Source organism: Ahaetulla prasina, chromosome 2 (genome assembly GCF_028640845.1).
Source record: "Ahaetulla prasina isolate Xishuangbanna chromosome 2, ASM2864084v1, whole genome shotgun sequence".
Taxonomy (NCBI): domain Eukaryota; kingdom Metazoa; phylum Chordata; class Lepidosauria; order Squamata; family Colubridae; genus Ahaetulla; species Ahaetulla prasina.
In genome coordinates, this window is record NC_080540.1 from 262308022 (window position 1) to 262330203 (window position 22182).

Below are 22182 nucleotides of genomic sequence, written 5' to 3' on the forward strand. Positions count from 1 at the left end.
GTTGTAGAGAGAATGAAGGGAGAATATAATGTGGAATATAAAACTAAAAAATGTTTAATTTTAATGCTTCCACATTATAAAGAGTGATTTTTATATGTACTTTGGGACCCAATGCCTTAGAAACAACATCCATGCATATTTTTAAGTTCTTACTAAGACAGAATAAAATAGCCTGAAACCACGCTAATGCCTTATCCAAATAAAAATTAGGTTGAACTTGCCCTGCCACTCAAAAGAAAGTGGTTTCAAGTCTGCGTGAATGAATGAAAAAGGTATACATATTTATTTCAATGTATGTAGGACTTCTATTTGAGATATAGCAACTGCTGAAATTCTTTCATAATGGCTTCATTAACTTTTCTCTGATAAATCTATTTATCAGACACTCTTGTCCCCTTTAATGCCTGTTTCCAGTCTAGAGTTTGAAAAAATCCTGACACCATGTTTTTAATGGTAAGGATCTGTTGAACAATATATGCATACATACAGCTATGTAAAAAATATTGAAAGATCCGGCATGATATAATAATAGCTAACTGTTATTTCCTTAAAAAAGGCATCACAAGGATAAAAGTGGAGGGGAGTTCCTTTTAATTTTATCACTTGGAGTATCACTAACTAAAACTTTCCATGTCACTGTGACAACCAGAAAACAACATTTCTAAGATTTAAATTGTTGATGAACTTATGGCACAATTTAGTTTAGAGCTTTCTAAAAATTTAATCCAGCTGACCTTTGTCAAAGCAAACAAGCAACACTTGACATTTTACTCATAATAATGAAAACATAATGCTCTTTCTATTGTGCTAAGCTCTGACCTCTTTGGTTGCACAACACTTTCCAAAAAAAAATTAGATTATTTTCAACCTCGGATGATGTATAAAGGAAACAGTTTCCTGACAATGTTATTATAAGTAGGTCCCTTTGGGACTTATAATTATTAAGGATAATATCTAGATAGTGGTGGGAAACCTATTTTTAAAAAGGCTCAGTAACAATAGACTTTAGTGATGTAGGCAAATGCAAAGACATATTTCATACCTTCATAGCATTCATGTGCTCTGATGAAAAGGAAGTGCATCCACACTAGATCTATTTTACAAAATTGAATTACTATAAGCACAAGATGTATAGCCCATCCCATTTTATATTTTCCTTATTAGATTGGTTGGGCTGAAAATTAATGTGCATAGTTTTGTACCCAATGAGTTTTGTGGCTGAGTAGAAGACTGAAACTTTGCTTCTCCAACCTCAAACTCTACAAACAAAATATTCTTAAATTGCTTAAATTGCTATCAACTTCATGACTTGATTGGATAATCCAAGAGGCGAGGCATCTCCCAATCGTTATAATTATAAACAGGATTAAAAAGTCTTGATTTGCTCTAGCAAGAAAATCCTTATTTTTTAATACATCTAGACAAAAGTGAATCTCTTTTCAATTTCCTTCCAGAAAAAAAAATGGAACTTAAAACAAGAACAATAACTGCAGTATAGGAATATTCACTTCTTTCAGAAGAATTAATTTTGTGGATCAATATTTTGTCTCTCCTGGGTTCTTTTATGGTCAATGAAGACATTATAGACACTGATGAAAATTTCCAACACAGAAAGTGGTTTAATTGGTGAAAATGGTGAAAAATGAGAGATTTGGGGGGATGGGGTGGGGGAGTAATGATGTGATTAGTTGAGAGTTGGTCAATGCTAAATTTAGAAATAACACTAACATTCATCTTTTAATTAGGATGATTTTGAAGAACTGTCAAACTAATAATAATAAGGTGATACATCCCTTTTATAACCCTGAGATAACATCACACTCACCACTAAATAACTTTACTGTAGCATGCGAGTCCCTCTGTAGTTTATTTAGCAGTATGTATGACACTGTGACTTAAATAAAATGAAACTCATATTTGTTAAATCTCATTAAATGCAAATAAAGTAGAAGAAATTTTAAGTCGGTGCATTGTTTTGGAATCCAAGGTAGAAAGGTGCTTCAGTGCACACAGGATTGCCCATATAGCTTTCTTTTGCAACTCCTTATATGTGGGTACTCCGATCCCTCCCAATCACTCAGATGGCTAAAAGTGATTTCGTATCTTCAGTTTTGCAAGATTCTGTTAATGAAGCTTTAGAATAAAGTAGAATTAGGTTATCTAGTTGTGTTTCCTGTCTGATTTACCTGGAAAGACTGACAATATCAGACTGTGTTATGAATCTAAAAATAGATAGTTCTTAGCAGCATCAAGAATTAAGAAAGTTACCATTTAGATTCTTATATTAGTCAGATGGAAGCAGAGGAGAAAAGGAAAGAATGCAGAAATGCAGATTAAACAATAATTTTGAAAAATCTATTTTTTAAAAAATCAAATATTGAAGAAACAGAAATTACCAGGACAGATTAAAGACATTATATAGACTTTGGAAAATTACATGCTTCCCTACAAAACTTTTAAACAATATTATAGTTTGTTTCTATTGCATCTTGTAAATTTATTTCTTTGGCCCTTTGTAACAAAAAGAGTAAAGGCTGAAATTAAATCTGTGAAAAACGCCCTAGAGACTGGATATTTGTGTCATGTTTATTTTGCAGAGTATGATTTACAGTATAGTAGACATTTTCCTATGCTGATCATATCCCTGAAGTTCATTCTACTTGCTGTTAATTAGTGAGATGAAAAATACATCAGCGTGCAAACACAAAAAGGCTGTTCAGTAAATTTAGGTTATTTATGGTTACTTATCTAGATTGTTCACTTTGCTTATAATACACTAGTTGGACACCGGTGCTTTGCTACGAAACTATGTGATCGGGTGTAATAAATTGACACTTGAAACTTAATGTAGAATATGTAACTTAATGTAGAATATGTAACTTCATAGCATCAGAGCGTGTTAATATAAGGCAACTGGCAGTTGGAACAGAGTTCTTTTCAGATGGGGAGGGGAGTAGAATGTCTAATTCCTTAGCATCAGAGTGTGTGAATATAATACTGTATAGGAAATATTAATGATCTGATGGTCCTTTCAAAAAATCAGTTCTTAGTGAGCACCTAGAAGCCAAGAGGAACATACGTGCCAAATTTCAAGTTTATATGCTTTACCGTTCTGGAGATTTCGTGATGAGTGAGTGGTATTTGGCTTATATATATATATAGATTTGCTGCATTTGGATGTAATGATAAACCAAGGATAAACTCCTTCCCTAGTGTTGTGGTCTGCTGTCGGACAGTGAGGAGGTTGGGGAGGAACATGGGCCAGTCCTGGAGTCTGCGGAAGGCTCAGATGAGGGCTCTTAGTCAGAAGCAGAGAAAGGGACATCTGGGAGGTACGTGCTGCCTCTGGAGCTTCCAGAGGTGGACTTCAGCAAGTCAGAGGAACAGGGGGAGCCTGTTCCCAGTACGCGCATGTGCACAGCTGCCAGAAGGCAAGAACAGTTAAAACAAAAGCGACAACTTGGGAGTAGGGCTTGAAGATGATTAGCCCCTCTCATAAGACTTAAAAGAGGAGCAAAGGCACGTGGCCCTTTGCAGGAAGCAACATCGTTAATTCTGTTCAGTTTAAAGTCTGAAGCTCTGTTTGATTCTGGACTCTGTGTGGCTTTGCCAATTAGGTCTTCGGCAGTGTGTCAAGGGAGATAAAGGTGTGTGATTATCAGCCTTATCCCGAAGGACTCTACAACTATTTGGGACTCATCTGTGAGTGAACAGAATTCACAGCTGTTGCAATAAAAGAGGTTTTTGAGACTACTCGTGTGTTTTAATGACTCAGGAAGCCAAGGTCAGAACACCTTAATGCTAAATCCTCAGCTGCAGATTGCTAAATCATAGTTTAGCTTCATGAGAAAATGTCTATCTTAAACATTTTTCTCCTTCCTCTTCTCCCCATATGCTGTCACTGGAAGTCAGTAGCTTCTTTTTCCATTTTAAATAGAACACAATCCTTTGAAAATAAACTGTGGTAAAACATAGAAAATATATAGCCCAGAGCAAAAATTCTTCTCCTTGCATTATCTTCTCATACTGTCCGAGCAAAGCCCAACATATCAACTTGTGAGCCTAGTTGCATCCTTTAATTCATGTACTCCAACCACTGGTTCTAAGGGACAGGCTGCTAAATTGGGGTTCATTTACATTCATCATGATTAATTCATTTCCAGGAATCTGTTGGATCATCTTTTACAACCCTGTCCATGGTGGGCATCAGGGGTGGTATTCACTTACCTTAGCTATTGGTTCGCAAATGGGAACCAATTTTGATGTGCGCAGAGCATCAAAAAACAGACGTGAGGATGTTTGGGCAGGTGGGCGGAGCCTCCTGCAGTTGCCGCTACCGGTTCACCTGAACTGGATAGAACCTGCTGAATAGCACCACTGGTGGGCATCCTTGCTATATCTTTTTAAATCTCTTCTAAATTTTACATCATTTAGCTTTATTGAATTTAGTATACAGTACTTTGAATCACTGTACTCCTCTTTTTTACTACCCCTCCCCCCTTCCAGTTGTCAAAACCTTTCTTTGTAGGAGAATTACTCTGACCTTCTGTGATTTTGGTTGCCCTTTTTCAGTTCTGCAGGATTCTTTGTGAGATGCAGCACAAAGAATTATTTGTAATATTGCACAAGAATACCCGTGCAAGAATTCTGCATCAGTTTGAAAACAACTCTAAATTTCAATGAATTAATTGTGTTTGAGACCTAGTGTAATTTATTTTTCGTTCTGCTGTGGTATGTTTGAAACCATGCCAAATCATATGAAGAAAATTTTGGCTCATCATGCTGCTGTGCTTCAGCTTTTTGAAGGGTGCCTTCTTAGCTCTTCCTCAAAGAAATTATTAGGACTTTACTTAGGCACATGACCAGAAAATGAAGAGAAGGTAGGATGTGGCTGGGTAGGAGTGGAACACACACAATTTTATCTACCATTTGTAGGAAGAAGAAAAAAGTGAGATTTTGCTACTGCATGACAGGCGAAAGCTCAGATGGATTGTGATTTTTGCTCTTTGTTCTTAACATTTTCAGGTCAGCAGATATTTATTTATTTTATTTATTTATTTTATTTGTCACAACAGTATATATAAGCATAAGCATGAAAATAACTATATAATATATAAGCATATATATGAGCATAAGTATGTGACAACTATATTAACTGGATATAATGAAAGGAAACAATAGGACAGGAATGGTAGGCACGTTTGTGCTCTTATGCATGCCCCTTATAGACCTCTTAGGAATGGGGTGAGGTCAATAGTAGACAGTTTTTGGTTAAAGCTTTGGGGATTTTGAGAAGAGACCACAGAGTCAGGTAGTGTGTTCCAAGCACTAATAACTCTGTTACAGAAGTCATATTTTCTGCAATCAAGATTGGAGCGGTTAACATTAAGCTTAAATCTATTGTTTGCTCTTGTATTGTTATGATTGAAGCTGGAGTAGTCTTCAACAGGAAGGACATTGCAATAGATGATTCTATGAGTTAAACTCAGGTCCTATCGAAGGTGGCGGAGTTCTAAGTTTTCTAAATTCAAGATTTCAAGTCTGGTGGCATAAAGTATTTTGTTGCATTCAGAAGAGTGGAGAACTCTTCTTGTAAAATATTTCCGGACATGTTCAATTGTATTGATGTCTGAAACGTAGTATGGGTTTCAGACAGGCAAGCTGTATTCAAGAATTGGTCTAGCAAATGTTTTATAAGCTCTGGTTAGCAGTGTAGTGTTTCTGGAGAAGAAGCTACATATGATTAGGTTTACAACTCTTAAAGCCTTTTTTGTGATGTAGTTGCAGTGGGCTTTGGCACTCAGATCATTGGATATGAAAACTCCAAGGTCTTTAACAGGGTAGGGGTCATCTGTAAGGTAATGTCCATTGAGTTTGTATTTAGTGTTTAGATTTTTTTTTCCAATGTGTAAGACAGAGCATTTGCTGGTTAAAATTTGGAGTTGCCAAGTTTTTGACCATTCTGACACAAAGTCAAGGTCTTTTTGAAGGGTAGCTGTATTGTTGGTAGTGTTAAATATTTTGACATCGTTAGCGAAGAGAATACAATTACTTTTAATATGGTCACAGAGATCATTAATGTATAATATAAAGAGTGTTGGTCCAAGAACACTGCCTTGGGGGATGCCGCTATTGATTTGACATAGCACTGCCTATTTTGACTACTTGTTGTCTGTTAGACAGGAACGCTGTTATCCAATTGTGGACAGGTCCAGAGATGCCATTTTAGGTTTAGGAGAAGTTTGTCATGTACCACTGAGTCAATTATATGAAAAATCATCTATAAATTAAGGCGCTGGGGAGTAAAGGCAGTGATGCTGTGGAAATTATTTTAGTTTGGTTTAACCATATAGTTATATAATGGTATAATAATGATAGCTGGATATAATTGCTCTTTCAAATTTTGCCAGCAAATTTGTCAGCAGAGAAATTGAGCAGGCTACATTGCCAAATATTTCTAAGAAAAGGGAAAAGTTCTCCAAAAATTTATCAAAAGAAAAATGTCTCCTTAAGTAATAACTGCACTATCGCTACCAAAAAAGCCAGGGACGAATTTTCCTCTGGTGGTTTTTCCTTGATATTGTAGTTTGAAGTATGAGATGCTAGAGAAGCTGGACATTATGCATTGCTGTACAGCAAAAAAAATCCAGGACATTCAAACATAAACCTTGGCCACCTGAAGATTAAGTGCAATTCCATTCCATTCCATTGTAATTACTGACTCATTAAAGCATCGAACTAAGAATGAGCATATAAAACATTTGCTAGACCAATTCTAGAATACAGCTCGCCTGTCTGGAACCATCACCAGATTTCTGACATCAATACAATTGAGTGTGTCCAGAAATATTTTACAAAAAGAGTTCTCCACTCCTCTGAAAACAATAAAATACCTTATCCCATCAGACTTGAAATCCTAGGCCTAGAAAACTTGGAACTCCGTCACCTGCGACAAGACCTAAGTTTAACTCATAGAATCATCTATTGTAATGTCCTTCCTGTTAAAGACTACTTCAACTTTAATTGCAATAATACAAGGGCAACCAATAGATTTAAACTTAATGTTAACCGCTTTAATCTAGATTGCAGAAAATTTTTCTTTTCTCCTATATATATATACATATATATGTATGTATGTATATATATATATATATATATATATATATATATATATATGTGTGTGTGTGTGTGTGTGTGTGTGTGTGTGTGTGTGTGTGTGTGTGTGTGTTTTCTGAGGTTTTCACGGGTGTTTGTATATAGGTCTTTGGTTGTTTGGGTTTTCTCCCATGTAAAATTGGAAGTGTCTTGGCGACGTTTCGACGAAGTCTCATTTGTCATCTTCAGGCTTCAGCTTCAGCTTCTTCGTGCTTCTGCGATCACACATTGCTCCCAGAAGCACGAAGCTGAAGCCTGAAGATGACGAATGAGACTTCGTCGAAACGTCGCCAAGACACTTCCAATTTTACATGGTAGAAAACCCGAACAACCAAAGACCTATATATTTTCTGAGGTTTTCACGGGTGTTTGTATGAAGCACGAAGCTGAAGCCTGAAGATGACGAATGAGACTTCGTTGAAACGTCGCCAAGACACTTCCAATTTTACACGGGGGAAAACCCGAACAACCAAAGACATATATATATATATATATATATATATATATATATATATATATATATATATATATATATATATATATATATATATATATATATATGTTCTTTTCTCCTGTAAATGACACCTCCCACCTACCAGCCATTTGGAAATGATGACACCTCCGCCTACCAGCCATTTGAAACCCGCCTTATTGACAAACGAGTCCCTAACACGAGGAATGACACCAGACCCACACTCACGAGGTCCACACAGGATGTCACCACCGCACATCCACCCAGAAAGCAGACCCAAACCCACACTGATCATGAAGCACGACCAAGGACCAGAAGCCAGACCGCAGCTGCAACATTAGCCATTTCAAACCCTCCAATCCATACATGCAGCAGACTGAAACCCACTATGAAGATGTAGCACGACCACAAAGACAAACAACAGCTATGCAGCTCACCAGCTCAAATCCCCCTGCAACACAGACTAAACTGAGCACAAACAAGCCCCCACCAACACAGGACACACCCCCAGCCAATCAGAGCACAAACCCCCCCCCCATCCAATCAGAGCACAGCCAAGCTCCCACCCAATCAGTTCAAATCCCCACTAGCAGTTAAAAGGAAGAAACAGCTGCGATCACACATTGCTCCCAGAAGCACGAAGCTGAAGCCTGAAGATGACGAATGAGACTTCGTTGAAACGTCGCCAAGACACTTCCAATTTTACACGGGGGAAAACCCGAACAACCAAAGACATATATATATATATATATATATATATATATATATATTTGTTTTCTGAGGTTTTCACGGGTGTTTGTATATAGGTCTTTGGTTGTTCGGGTTTTCTCCCGTGTAAATGACACCTCCCACCTACCAGCCATTTGGAAATGATGACACCTCCCGCCTACCAGCCATTTGGAAACCCGCCCTTATTGACAAACGAGTCCCTAACACGAGGAATGACACCAGACCCACACTCACGAGGTCCACACAGGATGTCACCACCGCACATCCACCCAGAAAGCAGACCCAAACCCACACTGATCATGAAGCACGACCAAGGACCAGAAGCCAGACTGCAGCTGCAACATTAGCCATTTCAAACCCCTCCAATCCATACATGCAGCAGACTGACACCCACTATGAAGATGTAGCACGACCACAAAGCCAAACAACAGCTATGCAGCTCACCAGCTCAAATCCCCCTGCAACACAGACTAAACTGAGCACAACCAAGCCCCCACCAACACAGGACACACCCCCAGCCAATCAGAGCACAAACCCCCATCCAATCAGAGCACAGCCAAGCTCCCACCCAATCAGTTCAAACCCCACTAGCAGTTAAAAGGAAGAAACAGCTGCGATCACACATTGCTCCCAGAAGCACGGTTGAAGCCTGAAGATGACGAATGAGACTTCGTTGAAACGTCGCCAAGACACTTCCAATTTTACAGCGGAGAAAACCCGAACAACCAAAGACCTATATATATATATATATATATATATATATATATATATATATATATTTATATATATATATATATATATATATATATATATATATGCTTATTCCTCCTAATATTTACTCTTATATATGTTTATACACTATATAATCTTTTCTGTATGATACTTATATATATTGTTGTGACAAAATAAATAAATAAAATAAATAAATAAATAAAAATAAAATGTGTCTCTTGTCTTTTGCAATATCTTATTCCCTGAGATGAAATCTGCTCCCACCTTTCTGACTTCTCACAAGAGCCTTAAAACCTGACTCTGCTAGATGGCTTGTGGATCCAATTGGGGAACATCACACTAGAGGTGGTAGAATAATTAAGAGCCAATCCCACCTCCCTGCCATCTACCTTCCTCCCTGTAACTATGATTTTACTTTCATTGTATTTTCATTTCATTGTGTTAGGAGTATTTATCTCTGATGATTTTAATGTTTTATGCTATAAGCCATCCAGAGTTACTTCAAAACGAGATGGGCAGCAAACAAACGAAGAAATAAATAAATAGATAAGGAAAACCAGATTCTAGAAGCTCACTAATGATTTCAGATCAGTCATTTTCTCTCAGCTTAACTCCTCTTGCAGGGCTATTGCATATCTTGATGAACATATCTTTTCTTTTATGTACGCTGAGAACATATGCACTAAGAAAAATTCCTTGTGTGTCCAATCATACTTGGCCAATAAAAAAATCTATTCTATTCTATTCTATTCTATTCTGTTCTGTTCTGTTCTGTTCTGTTCTGTTCTATTCTGTTCTGTTCTATTGTTATGAGAAAAATAAAACAGAGGACTATGCACTGTATACAGCTTTGAGCTCCTGAATAAAAGACAAGATATGATTGTAAATAAATAATATTTCTCCAAAAGTTTTCTTCCTTTGAAAAAATATTCTAAAGGGAAGGCCTTTCGATCAACTCAGAAGAGGTAAAGAAAAAATGCAAAGGACTATTTGTGTGCTCAGTAATTTGTTTGTTGATTCTCTCCTGAATAATTCTAGATACTGTACATTTGTTTTTCACTACAGTTGCATACTTGGTTGATTATCTCATTAAGTTCTTCACCGTCAGCCAAAATCTGTTGCTGATTTATTGCAGCATTTCAAATCCAAATTTATATATGAATTTAGTATTTCCCCTCTTAGTGTTCTTACATTTGTCATTTAACTTCCCAGTCTTCTAATCAGAAGTGAATATAAACATAAATCTACACCTGATTTGCAGCAACAGACACCAACATATATAATATTCTTCATCATAGTTTTATCTAAAAGATTGGTGGGGGGAGGGGGTTACCAGTCAAATATTTTTGTTTTGTCTAGTTTTAGTTTTTAGTTTAATCTGTATTATTAAATAAACTAATTACTTAGTGTATTTATATTTGAATTGCATTAAAAGTGTACATTTCAAAAGCTTCCATTATATTCCAAGCTTTTGGGAACTGTTCCTGTAGGTCATCTGAAGTCCCTTTAAATATAATTTGCTAAATAGTTGTGGTTCTGCCATTACAGCAGAGACCAAAAAAAAAGTCTGTGCATATGGGATGCCCACTATATCATTGTATTTTTTCATTGTTTATTCTATTGTTCTATTAACACTTGTAAGTGGATCATAAGCTTCCTAACAAACAGGAAGCAGCAGGTGAAGCTAAGCAGAATCACATCAGACAGCTGTACAATTAGCACAGGGGCTCCCCAAGGCTGTGTGCTCTCCCCACTTCTCTTCTCTCTGTATATCAATGACTGCATCTCTAACGATCCATCTGTTAAACTACTAAAGTTCGCAGATGACACAACAGTGATTGGTGTCATTCGAGACAATGATGAATCTGCATACAGATGGGAGATTTAACACATTCAAAACTGTAGAAATGGTGGTAGACTTTAGGAGAAATCCTTCCATACTTCCACCTCTCACAATATTAGACAACACAGTATCAACAGTAGAAACCTTCAAATTTCTAGGTTCTACCATATTGCAAGATCTAAAATGGACAGCTAACATCAAAAACGTCATTAAAAAAGCACAACAAAGAATGCTTTTTCTGCGCCAACTCAGAAAGCTCTAACTGTCCAAGGAGCTCCTACAGAGGAATTATTGAGTCTGTCATTTGCACCTCTATAACTGTCTGGTTTGGTTCTGCAACCCAACAAGACAGACACAGACTTCAGAAGATAATTAGAACTGCAGAAAAAACAATTGCTACCAACCTGCCTTCCATTGAGGACCTGTATACTGCATGAATCAAAAAGAGGGCTGTGAAAATATTTACAGATCCCTCACATCCTGGACATAAACTGTTTCAACTCCTACCCTCAAAACAACGCTATAGAGCACTGCACATCAGAACACCTAGATACAAGAATAATTTTTCCCCGAACACCATCACTCTGCTAAACAAATAATTCCCTCAACACTGTCAAACTATTTACTAAGTCTGCACTATTATTCATCTTTTCATCGTACCCATCACCCATCTACTTCCACTTATGACTGTATGACTGTAACTTTGTTGCTTGTATATACAATTTATATTGATATTGAATGTTTCCTGATTGCTTATTTGTATCCTATGACTATCATAAGTGTTGTATTTTATGATTCTTGATGAACTTATCTTTTCTTTTATGTACACTGAGAGCATATGCACCAAGACAAATTCCTTGTGTGTCCAATCACACTTGGCCAATAAAAAATTCTATTCTATTCTTACTTTACTATTGTTATATTTACATTTCTTTTTATTTCTTTGTTTTTATTGTTGTAAGCCACTTACAGCAGCCCCATGGCAAAATAGGGGGAAGATGAATTTAACAAACAAATGAAATAAATTGGGAGTGAAAAAATCCAACCAAGAACACAAGGAACTAAATGATAGCAAGGTATAGTCTCAATATACTTCTGTGGAACAAATGCAATTTAAAATAAATAATGCTTACTGATGCCTATATTAAGAAATAAACTTATTGTTCCATAATATGATTCCACAAATTGCTATAGGCTATATCACTATAGCCAAGACCCAATGTTAATGCAAGTGAAAAAGTCAAGAGTCTTGTTAATACATCACTTACAGCCATGCCAATTGTTGCGCAGTGGTAACATAGAGATTTTAGGCTGCAATCTTTAGATCTAATTTTATATATCGCTCTTGTAAAAAAGTTTTAATTCACTTCAACAGGATTTGTTTCCCCTAAAAGTGTATGATTCCATTTTACTTTTAAAAAGCACCATCAAAATCATTAGGACAATTTTGAGCAAATGTACAGAGGAGAGCACCAATGCTGATTTTTGCTAATTTGTTCAGCCTTCCTAATTTTGGTGGCTTCAAGTTATGTTGGATAACATATTTCATATAGGTAAGTTATGTAATAGTAGTTAAAGTCCAACAGCTAGAAGGCACCAATTTAAGAATGAAATGTAGTGGATTTGATATGGCTGTTTCAATTATTCAATCCAATTATAACTTTCTCTTCATTTTATATAAATTTGGTGATGGGGAAAATCTACATAATTTGTTGTTACTTAATGATGTCTTTAAATATAGCACCAAGTAGTTTGTTAGGAAACATTTTCTAAAGTGACAGCAAGGTGGAAATTCGTATCTTATTTGCCATGTGTCAATTTTATAAGTACTTATATTCAAAGTAATTAAGATTTAAAAATGAGTTGGTGTTTAATTAGAAAAGTTTTTTTGTTTAATTAAAATGTCTCCAATCTATAATCTATCCAATTAGTTGGTTAAATATGATTACAGTTCTAACATTTTCCCACTCACACTTGCTAAAAAAGAAGCTACTTCTGTGCTATTCCTTTTTCTTTGTTCTTCAGTTGAATACAAGACAGAGATCCAAACATTACAAAAAGTATTTGGAAAAATTTTCTGCATGCACAAACCCATAATTTTTTACAAGTTAAATTTTTAACATGCAAATTTTACCTAAATGTTTAATATTTCAATAAAAAAATTATATTTCACATGAAGATTATTTTACACCGCTTCATACTGTAGACTTTATTTTCAATTACTTTGTAGAAAAATACTTCCCAGTTGAAATTTAAGTTCAACTGAACCCTATTTCCAAGAATGAACATAGATATACAAACATTTATGTTTTTTTATTTCTATACTGTTGAAGTGTTTAGTCATTTCATCAGAACCATATATTATATTAAGGAATATGTACATGCATGTGTTTTGAGTTGTGTGACAATACATACCAGCCATATTATTTTTTATTTATAGATGTACAACTTTTCCTTCTCACACACTTGCTCTTTTTCTAGGGTTCACATAATTAAACTTATAGTGCTTTGGTTTTGTTAAAAAAGTAAATGATAAATATATTAAGCACTTACTTGTAGACTGTTGAAAATGACAAAGAAGACCAGCATCCATAAATGCCTGTAAGCCATGTGCAGTCCTCCCCATAGCCATGTCATGGAAATGAGGGCAAATAAGTACAAAACCAATGGGATCTCTAGAAATCATAAAAACATGAATTTATCACATTGACATGCTTTGCAAAAATAGCTTGGATATCAACAGCCTATGAAGATATTTTAACTTATCAGTGCTTCTGTGACCCTCAATCCTATCTGTGATGGCTAGGCCAGGGGTCTCAACCTTGGCAACTTTAAGACTTTTGGACTGCAACTCCCAGAATTCCTCAGCCAGCTTTGCTGGCTGAGGAATTCTGGGAATTGAAGTCCACAAGTCTTAAAGTTGCCAAGGTTGGAGACTTCTGGGCTATGCACAGTTTTTCCCTTCCAATACTCTGTTAGAGCTGAAGGCAGCTGACTGAGAGTTAAAAAAGAAGCCCTAAAGCTATTTGAATAGATTATTAACATCCAAAAAACTGAAGGCAAGATCAATCAATCAATCAATCAGTTCTGGTAGCAGATGATGAGGTTATATTACTATTATATTACTATTCTCTTAAAAAAAAAGTCCAGGCAAGGCACCACATTTATTAATTGGATAAAGCATAGCTTGGCTTTGTAAAACAGTACTGGAATTTAAGCATTAAAACGTTGAATGAGTAGATGAGTAATAAATAATCAAAAATCAAACAGCTGATGAGAGGATATTAGGTTTCTCTGACTTGGAGGGAGGGAGAAAAGAAAGGAAGGAAGGAAGGGTTTTAGGTGAACAAACTAGATTCCTTCATTTCTTGAAAAATGCAAAGTTAAAGGACACGATTGAGCTTTGGAGTTGACATTGCACTCAGAGCAGATCCAAAGTTCTTATTTATTCAGCTATGTACATTTAAATTTGTACAGGTATTTTGCAAAATGTCACTCTTTCTCTACAGTGACTAACACTATTTTTAAAAAGTTCTGAAAGGATAATTAAATTAGGAAGTTCATAATCAGTTTTCAAACTCACATATTTACACATAATAAATTATATATGGAACTTAGTAACAAACAGCATAGGCACCTTTCAACAAGATAACAAAATATTGCTTCAAGATTTTCAGTACAACTGAAAATCATCATAAGAATGAAACTTTGCAAATCAATGCTTATCTTTTTCACAAACGAAGGGTAGGTTGAAGTGAAACATTGCTAAATCCTCTTATACTGGTTCTTGCTTCCAATGTTTGCAGCATAAAATGTGAACAGTTACCTAGTTAAACCTTTTATCTGTCTTGCCTCATAATGTCAATTCTGAATTAGCATCTCTTCAGGTTTCCATAGATGTTTTTTCAAGGTGCTGCCATCCAGATCATTTGACTGGAACTCTTTGAATCTGGTATTTTATACACTTCTTACACCATGTGAAATGCTAATCCCCTTCTAGATATGAGTCAATGCATATGCTTAATCCTATTCTGAGCAGCTGTTTGCATGCCCTTAATTTTAACACTTTTTGGAAGGTTTGGCAGCTCTATCTGTGATACAAAAGCATTATCAAAACAAGCATTGAGTCTAAGGAATCAGAGACTATCTGAAAATAATGTTTTCTTTAGGATGTTTTAAAATTTAACATATTTGATTCTTTGTCTAGGATAGGTACTTATTCTGCACTGTACTGCAGCCATATGACATTGTAAGTTATTTCCTGATGAAATCTTTGGGGAATAGGAACTCCTATTTTTAACTTTCTGCATTTGATTTTCAGTGTATTCTGAGATTATCCATCTATCTGGTGCAATACAAGAAAAGGAAAATAGAAAATGGAAGATTCTGATATCTGCGTATCAACCTGAGAAAGAACATCTGAAGCCCTAGAAACTGTCTGTTGGCCAGCATAGAAAAGAGACCAGTGATCTAATTCCTTATTAGGCAGCCTTCCTATGTCTCATTGGAAAAAATACGATGGATTTTGGTTGCATGGATGATTGTACATATCTTCATTTAGAGTTCAGTTTAATAAGACTATATAAGACTATATATAAATGAAGACTATACATATATACTGAAATGAATTAGAGCATATATTTTTATGCAAATCAAATTTATGCCAATGATCCAAGTTGAAAAGTTCCCAGCAAATTTTGTCTTGTAGAATTATGGCAATAATTACAGCAGTTTTCAACTATTTTCACTATAAATGTACATACAGCAAAATCCTGGAAGAAGGGTGGTGAGTGAGGGTAGAGTCTGTCTAATGGGACAGATTGGTGAAAGCAGCATTATGCTGTTTGTGATGAAGCCTGCTCCTTTTCAATGTGCATTGTAATGCATGTCCCAAAAGGGGAAGGGGGTCTTTCAGCAGAACAGCATAATGCTACTTTCATTAAAATGGTATTGAAATATTGAAACTATGTGGACATGCCTTTCAGAATGTAGTGGGCCATAGTTAATGTAGCAATGATATTACAAGATTTTTACAATGCAATATAAAACAGCTTTCCATCAGCAACCTAAACTATCCCTCTCTACTGGGTTTCTGAAAAGCAGTAGTTCTCAGTAAAGCTTTTGGGGATGAAGGAAGGATTAGTTTGCCCTTGAGGGGGGTAAATCAGGCTGGCATTATGTTACTTTGATTATAGTTATGGGAGCTTTCAGGAACTGGGAAACAAAGAAATCAGAGAAATAAATAAACAAATAAACAAGCAAACATGGAATGAAAACTACAATACTGAGAATCAAAGGAAGAAAAACACTGTGTCACCTTCTGATGTTTATTGAAGTATAAATGTGCCAATAATAAAGCAAATGACAAACACAAGCAAGTTTTAGTATCTTAGAGAACCTGCTCTGTTGTCTAGTCTAACAAAGAAATATGTTTTCCCCCTCAATACATGGATAGCAATGAGTAGATCTAGAGCTTTTCTGCGGAGTTCTTAATGCTCTCTGATATTACCTAGTTTCGTAATGAAGTATCTACAAGAAAACCACCAAACTCAAAGAGCACCAAGGACTCCACAGTTCAAATCTGAACTACAAATATTCTCTTCTATCGGTAGTGCTCTTCTTTAAGATGGGCCAGAATTACTATGAGATGGATGAATCAAACAATTTATGACATATGATAGCAATCTGTTTACAATGACTGGTCTACCTGCAGAAACAAGCAGAGTAACCACAAGGTCTTTTTTCATTGAAGCAGATAGTATTGGCATGTGGGGATATCATTTAGTATTTCTTAATGAGCCAGGCAGAAATTGGAGTGTATAAGCATATTTTTGTCACTTTATGGGCAAGCAGCAGTGTTCAGATTTAATGGACACCAGCCAAAGGCCTCTGAAAATTAGAGTCAATGAAGCTGCACGTGGTGGAACTTAACTAAGTGGAACTAACGTGGTGGAACTAACTTAACTCCAACTATTACAGAGCTTTGAAAGGGAATGTTCTACAGTAATCCAGCACACAAAATATAACATTTCATGGTTTTTCAGAATTGACATGTTTTTGGAAATGAACTGACTGATGGGTAGAAGAAAAGCAAATACTGATATGACTTACCAGTTAGCATAAGCTTGAAATTTCATTGTGAAAACTAGAACTAGATGGCAACAGATAGTAGATGAAGTGACAACTATGGGCAAAAGCTGCAATTGCCTGACATTCAAGTTATAGTAAAGTTTTAACATACAACAAATGAAAACAGATGAAGGAAAGAGAAAATTCGAGGGTAGTAGTGGAGTTTAGGCATAATAGAGTATGAGAGGAAAGAGAAATGGAAAACAAATGAGAATCAAGGAAGCTAGTTTGGAAGTAGAGAAGTAATGCAGATAGGAGTTCCAAAACCTAGTTGAATTTAACAATGAGACATTAACAAAATAATGAGATACGTTTCTTATTGTCTGGTTACAGGGCTATTTGGCATGCCAACAAAACTAGTAGACATGTATATCTAAATAAACCCATCCAGTTGAATTGCTTATAACAACAGTTATTCAAAGTGTGGTTTCATGCAATGCTGGATAGATTCATATATTTTCCTAAATTAGAATATGATTTATTTAAATTGGCTTAGTGTTTTTGAAACAATGAAACCAGTGAAACAATAAATTCAGTATACTATTTGTTAAACAAATTATAAGTGATATTCTATATGTTATAAATTAGCATTTTTAGCCAATAAATGCTTTTCAACCAAAGAGTCAATACATACAGTCACCTACGCCCATCATGCTATTACTTTTTGAGTAGGCAATGTTATGCAATGTGGAAAAAGAAATCAGAAATAGTAAGAAAGAATAACTAAAGGCATTCTGGTTGTTAGCTAATACTACAACTTTTCTAAAGTCTACTCTTCAAAAAGTACTAGCCCAGGTGGAAAAACAAATAGTATAGTGTGCAAGTAATTGCAACACCATGTCCCTACATTCACTCTTGCCAAAATCTTGATACTATGGTTTAATATCAACCAAAAAAATACATTGTGAAATGCTAGCAATCAGAAACCACATTTATTAGTAGAAAGTGTTAGAATATCCTAGATAATGCAATTTTGTGTTCATTTAGCACCTCATTTAAACTCAAAGTGATCTACGATTTCACATCTATTTTAAGAAACTGTAAGAATAAATTAATGTGGTCTAAAACTAATAAAAAGGTGTAATATTTTTGACAATTGTATTTGTATACTGCTATAATTCTTAGTTTTATTAGCAATCTGTTGTCTCAGTTGCAATAATATTCAGAACAAATACTTTGCTTCCAAAAGTTACTTAGGTCAAGAAGCAAAAACATCTTATTTTATTTTATAGATACAAAATTAGATTGAATGTATACAGCGTGTGAATATTTGTAAAAGGTTTAACATGAATAGTTAATGAATAATTTTATGCTACCAACTTCAGCATATTCATTTATAATCTTGAAATATGTACATAAATCATTCCCATCTATAAATATTATGTAATCTATGGGAGTGTTTTACTTCTGTTACTGAAAGTCAGAGCTAGGAACAGAATCTTTAGAACTGAGGTATGGAAAATAAAACTCTTTTTTTCAAAAATATTTGTGCAGCTGAAATAAATCCTTATGAACATGATACTTAGAAAACTCAACTGTACATACATAAGCTGTCTGCATGAGTTTTTTTTTATATATCCTATACTGCAAGTGACTAGCCTTAACCAAACTTTAGAAATTTACTTAAATAACAAAAGCAGAATGGAGGAGAGCAACATGGAGTAAGCGACGAAAATAATTGTGTTTCCCTTTTGGATCTACTACAAGTAGTGTAAATTGAGAGAATAAGTGCTGACTAGAGAAATGCATATTGAGAGATATAATTTACATTTTTGCAACTGATTATAACTCAAGCTGTTAACTGCTTGAGTTTTTCTTTTAGCTACTATTCCATTTGGCTCCTATAAAAATAGTTTTAAAACTCTTGGCAAAAAAAATTCTTTGCAGAAAACACATCCAAACCAATTTAGAAAACAACTTGAACCAACTCAAACCTTCCAGATAATTAAGAGAATATGCTTTTGTAACTTCAATGTTATTATTCCAGGAATCAGAAAACATTCTGTGTTGAAGTTTGGTTTTAACAATGCAAATGTTTGATAATGAAATTTAGTGTGATAACACTGCAAAATGTAGGGCTTATATTCCAGCCTCAACTCAACTCCACTTTGTAGTATTCTGGGAGATTGCTTTAATTTGCAAAGACAATTTATTCATATACCTCGAGAAAGCTTCAAAAATACAGATACAGAATGCATTCCTATGAACACTTTCCTACACAGATGTCCCAAAGGAGACAATGGCTGGCTAACATATTTCATTCTTCAGTACACTAGACACAATCCAAAAGGCTGTTTTCCTGATCAGCCCTATATGATTCTTTGTTTTCCAACAACTGGTATCTCTTCCTTTTTCTGTAGGAAGTGTTAAATGCTAGAATTCATCTGTAGTTTCAAAGGGGTTAGAAAAAAAGATACCTTAGCAGAGTCACCCCACAGAACTGCATATGCTCACATATGTTACACATATGTTATGAAGCCCGAAATAAAACAGTCCATGTGTGGGGGCAAGTGAAGTTTGCCTGACTGAGAGTGAAGTGATTGCCTCATGTCGTAACTTCATTTTGAAGTGGGTAATGGTGAAGTCAACCACAATGGGTAAATCAGCAGAACTGATTTCAGTATTGTAAATGAGCTTTTATTGACTTTAATTAGTTTTACAACACATATATTTCAACTGGCTCCCTAATTATTTTAGTGCTCTTACCTATCTAATAACCAAGGAGCAGAATAAGCATTGCACAGGAAGATATTAATTTGGGGACTTATTAAATCAACTATTCAACAGCAACTAGCCATAAAATAGAGAGACCAGACCAAAGATGTGGGGAATATTTCTGCTACTGGTCTATGATTTTCTTCTAGGATCTCTGCAAACTAAACTTATTAATCATGAAGCAACAGAACACAGGAGGATAAATAGCTGAAAATCTATTTAAAAGGACTGTAGTTGCCTTAGTGGAGATGCCCTATTTCTTTAAAAATAGTGTAGCAAAATAAACTGGTCCAAATTTCTTTTGCGGACATTTGTCACTTTCTTCTGCCACTTTCTAGTATACTGGATTATAATATAATTATTTAACTTAATTTGCTTATAATAGAAAAAAGTTTCTAAATCAATAGAATGACAGCAACTAGAGTTGTGAACCGTCAGTCTTTTTCACAACTTCTATAGAAGATGAGACTTGGCCAGTTCTGAAATATTCCCCAGATTCATAAAGCACAGACAATTGGTGATTATGGTATTGTAAGAAGTACTCCTGAAGACAGAAGTTAATAGGCAGCCAAAACTAAAAGAAGCCTATCAGCTGGACTACTATCCTTTCTATCCTGGGGAAAGGATTATAGACATTTCTTTTTTTATTTTAACAATTTGCTTTTATTTATTATTGTTTATACTGCTCGAAAGCCACTTAAGAATGATTATTATCTTGTAAGTTGAGAACTAATTATAACATATATATTAATATCCTAAACATTCATCTTCCACAAATGAAATTCTAGCACTCTTAAGAAGCTACTCAAACAAGCACTCACTTGATGAACATGCAATATCTAAATGGAAACTGAGATTTAAAAGACCAGCAAAAGTACTTTGCTCCTTTAAAAAAGGTTCTCCTATTTTTCAGCATCCAATGTATTCCAAAATATGTATGCATGAGTTGGATTGTTGCCAGAGTTTATCATTCCAAATAAATTACACCTTCCTGGAAGGTGAAAATATTTGTTACTGCCAAAAGTTTACCTTTTCTTTGCTTAGAGGCACTTCCGTTCCTTCCATGAAATTCTTTATCACTCTTGCAAAGTTAATAGTTGATCAATATAATTTTTAAGTGAGTTCCTTGCTGAAAAGTAGTACGATTCACTAGAAATTTGTCATAGCGTGCACAAAAACAAACAAAAAAAAGTCTGGGAGTATATGTGCTACAGAAAATGGCTGAACCAAAAATAGTTCCAGATTATTGAAACCAGTGGTGGGATTCAAAATTTTTACTACCAGTTCTGTGGGCGTGGCTTGGTGGACATGGTGTGGCTTGATAGGTGTGGCTTAGTGGGCATGGCAGGGGAAGGATACTATAAAATCTCCATTCCCACCCCACTCCAGGGGAAGGTTACTGCAAAATCCTCATTTCCTCCCGATCAGCTGGGATTCAGGAGGGAGAGAATAGATGGGCAGGGCCAGTCAGAGGTGGTATTTACCGGTTCTCCGAACTACTCAACATTTCCACTACTGGTTCTTCAGAACTGGTCAGAACCTGCTGAATATTTATTTATTATTATTTATTTTATTTTATTTAATTTTTATACCGCCCTTCTCCCGAAGGACTCAGGGCGGTGTACAGGCATAATAAAAACCAGCAATACAATATACAAATTTAAAATCCCATTTAAAAAACTTATTTAAATTAGCCCAATGATTAAAATTTACTCTACTAAAACCCCATTTAAAATTAATAAATTTAAAATTTAAAATCCCAATTTAAGCCAGCCCCGCGCGGATAAAAAGGTGAGTCTTGAGTTCGCGACGAAATGTCCGAAGGTCAGGAATTTGGCGTAAGCCCGGGGGAAGCTCGTTCCAGAGTGGAGCCCCACAGAGAAGGCCCTTCCTGGGGCCGCCAGCCGACATTGTTTGGCGGACGGCACCCTGAGTAGTCCCTCTCTGTGGGAGCGACGGGTCGGTGGGAGGCGATGGTAACAGCAGGCGGTCCCGTAAGTACCCAGGTCCTAAGCCATGGGCGCTTTAAAGGTCGTAACCAACACCTTAAAGTGCACCCGGAAGGCCACAGGCAGCCAGTGCAGTCTGCGCAGGAGGCGGTGTTACATGGGAGCTACGTGTAGCTCCTCTATCACCGCGCAGCTGCATTCTGGACTAACTGAAGCCTCCGAGCGCACTTCAGGGGAGCCCCATGTAGAGAGCATTACAGTAATCCAAGCGAGAGGTAACGAGCGCATGAGTGACCGTGCATAAGGCATCCCGATCAAGGAAGGCGCAACTGCGGACCAGGCGAACCTGGTGGAAGGCCCTCCTGGAGACGGCCGTCAAATGATCGTCAAACGACAGCCGATCATCCAGAAGGACACCCAAGTTGCGCACCCTATCCTTTGGGGCCAGTAACTCGCCA

The 22182-nt window shown here is 35.9% G+C and overlaps 1 protein-coding gene across 1 annotated transcript in view; it reads right to left on the reverse strand.

The window, feature by feature from the left end:
* ADGRV1 (adhesion G protein-coupled receptor V1) overlaps positions 1-22182 on the reverse strand; it is a 307496-nt gene that overhangs the window by 31925 nt on the left and 253389 nt on the right. The window contains exon 87 of the mRNA XM_058172618.1: positions 13485-13606. Within this exon, the coding sequence (XP_058028601.1) occupies positions 13485-13606 (122 nt within the window). The remainder of the gene's footprint in view (positions 1-13484; positions 13607-22182) is intronic.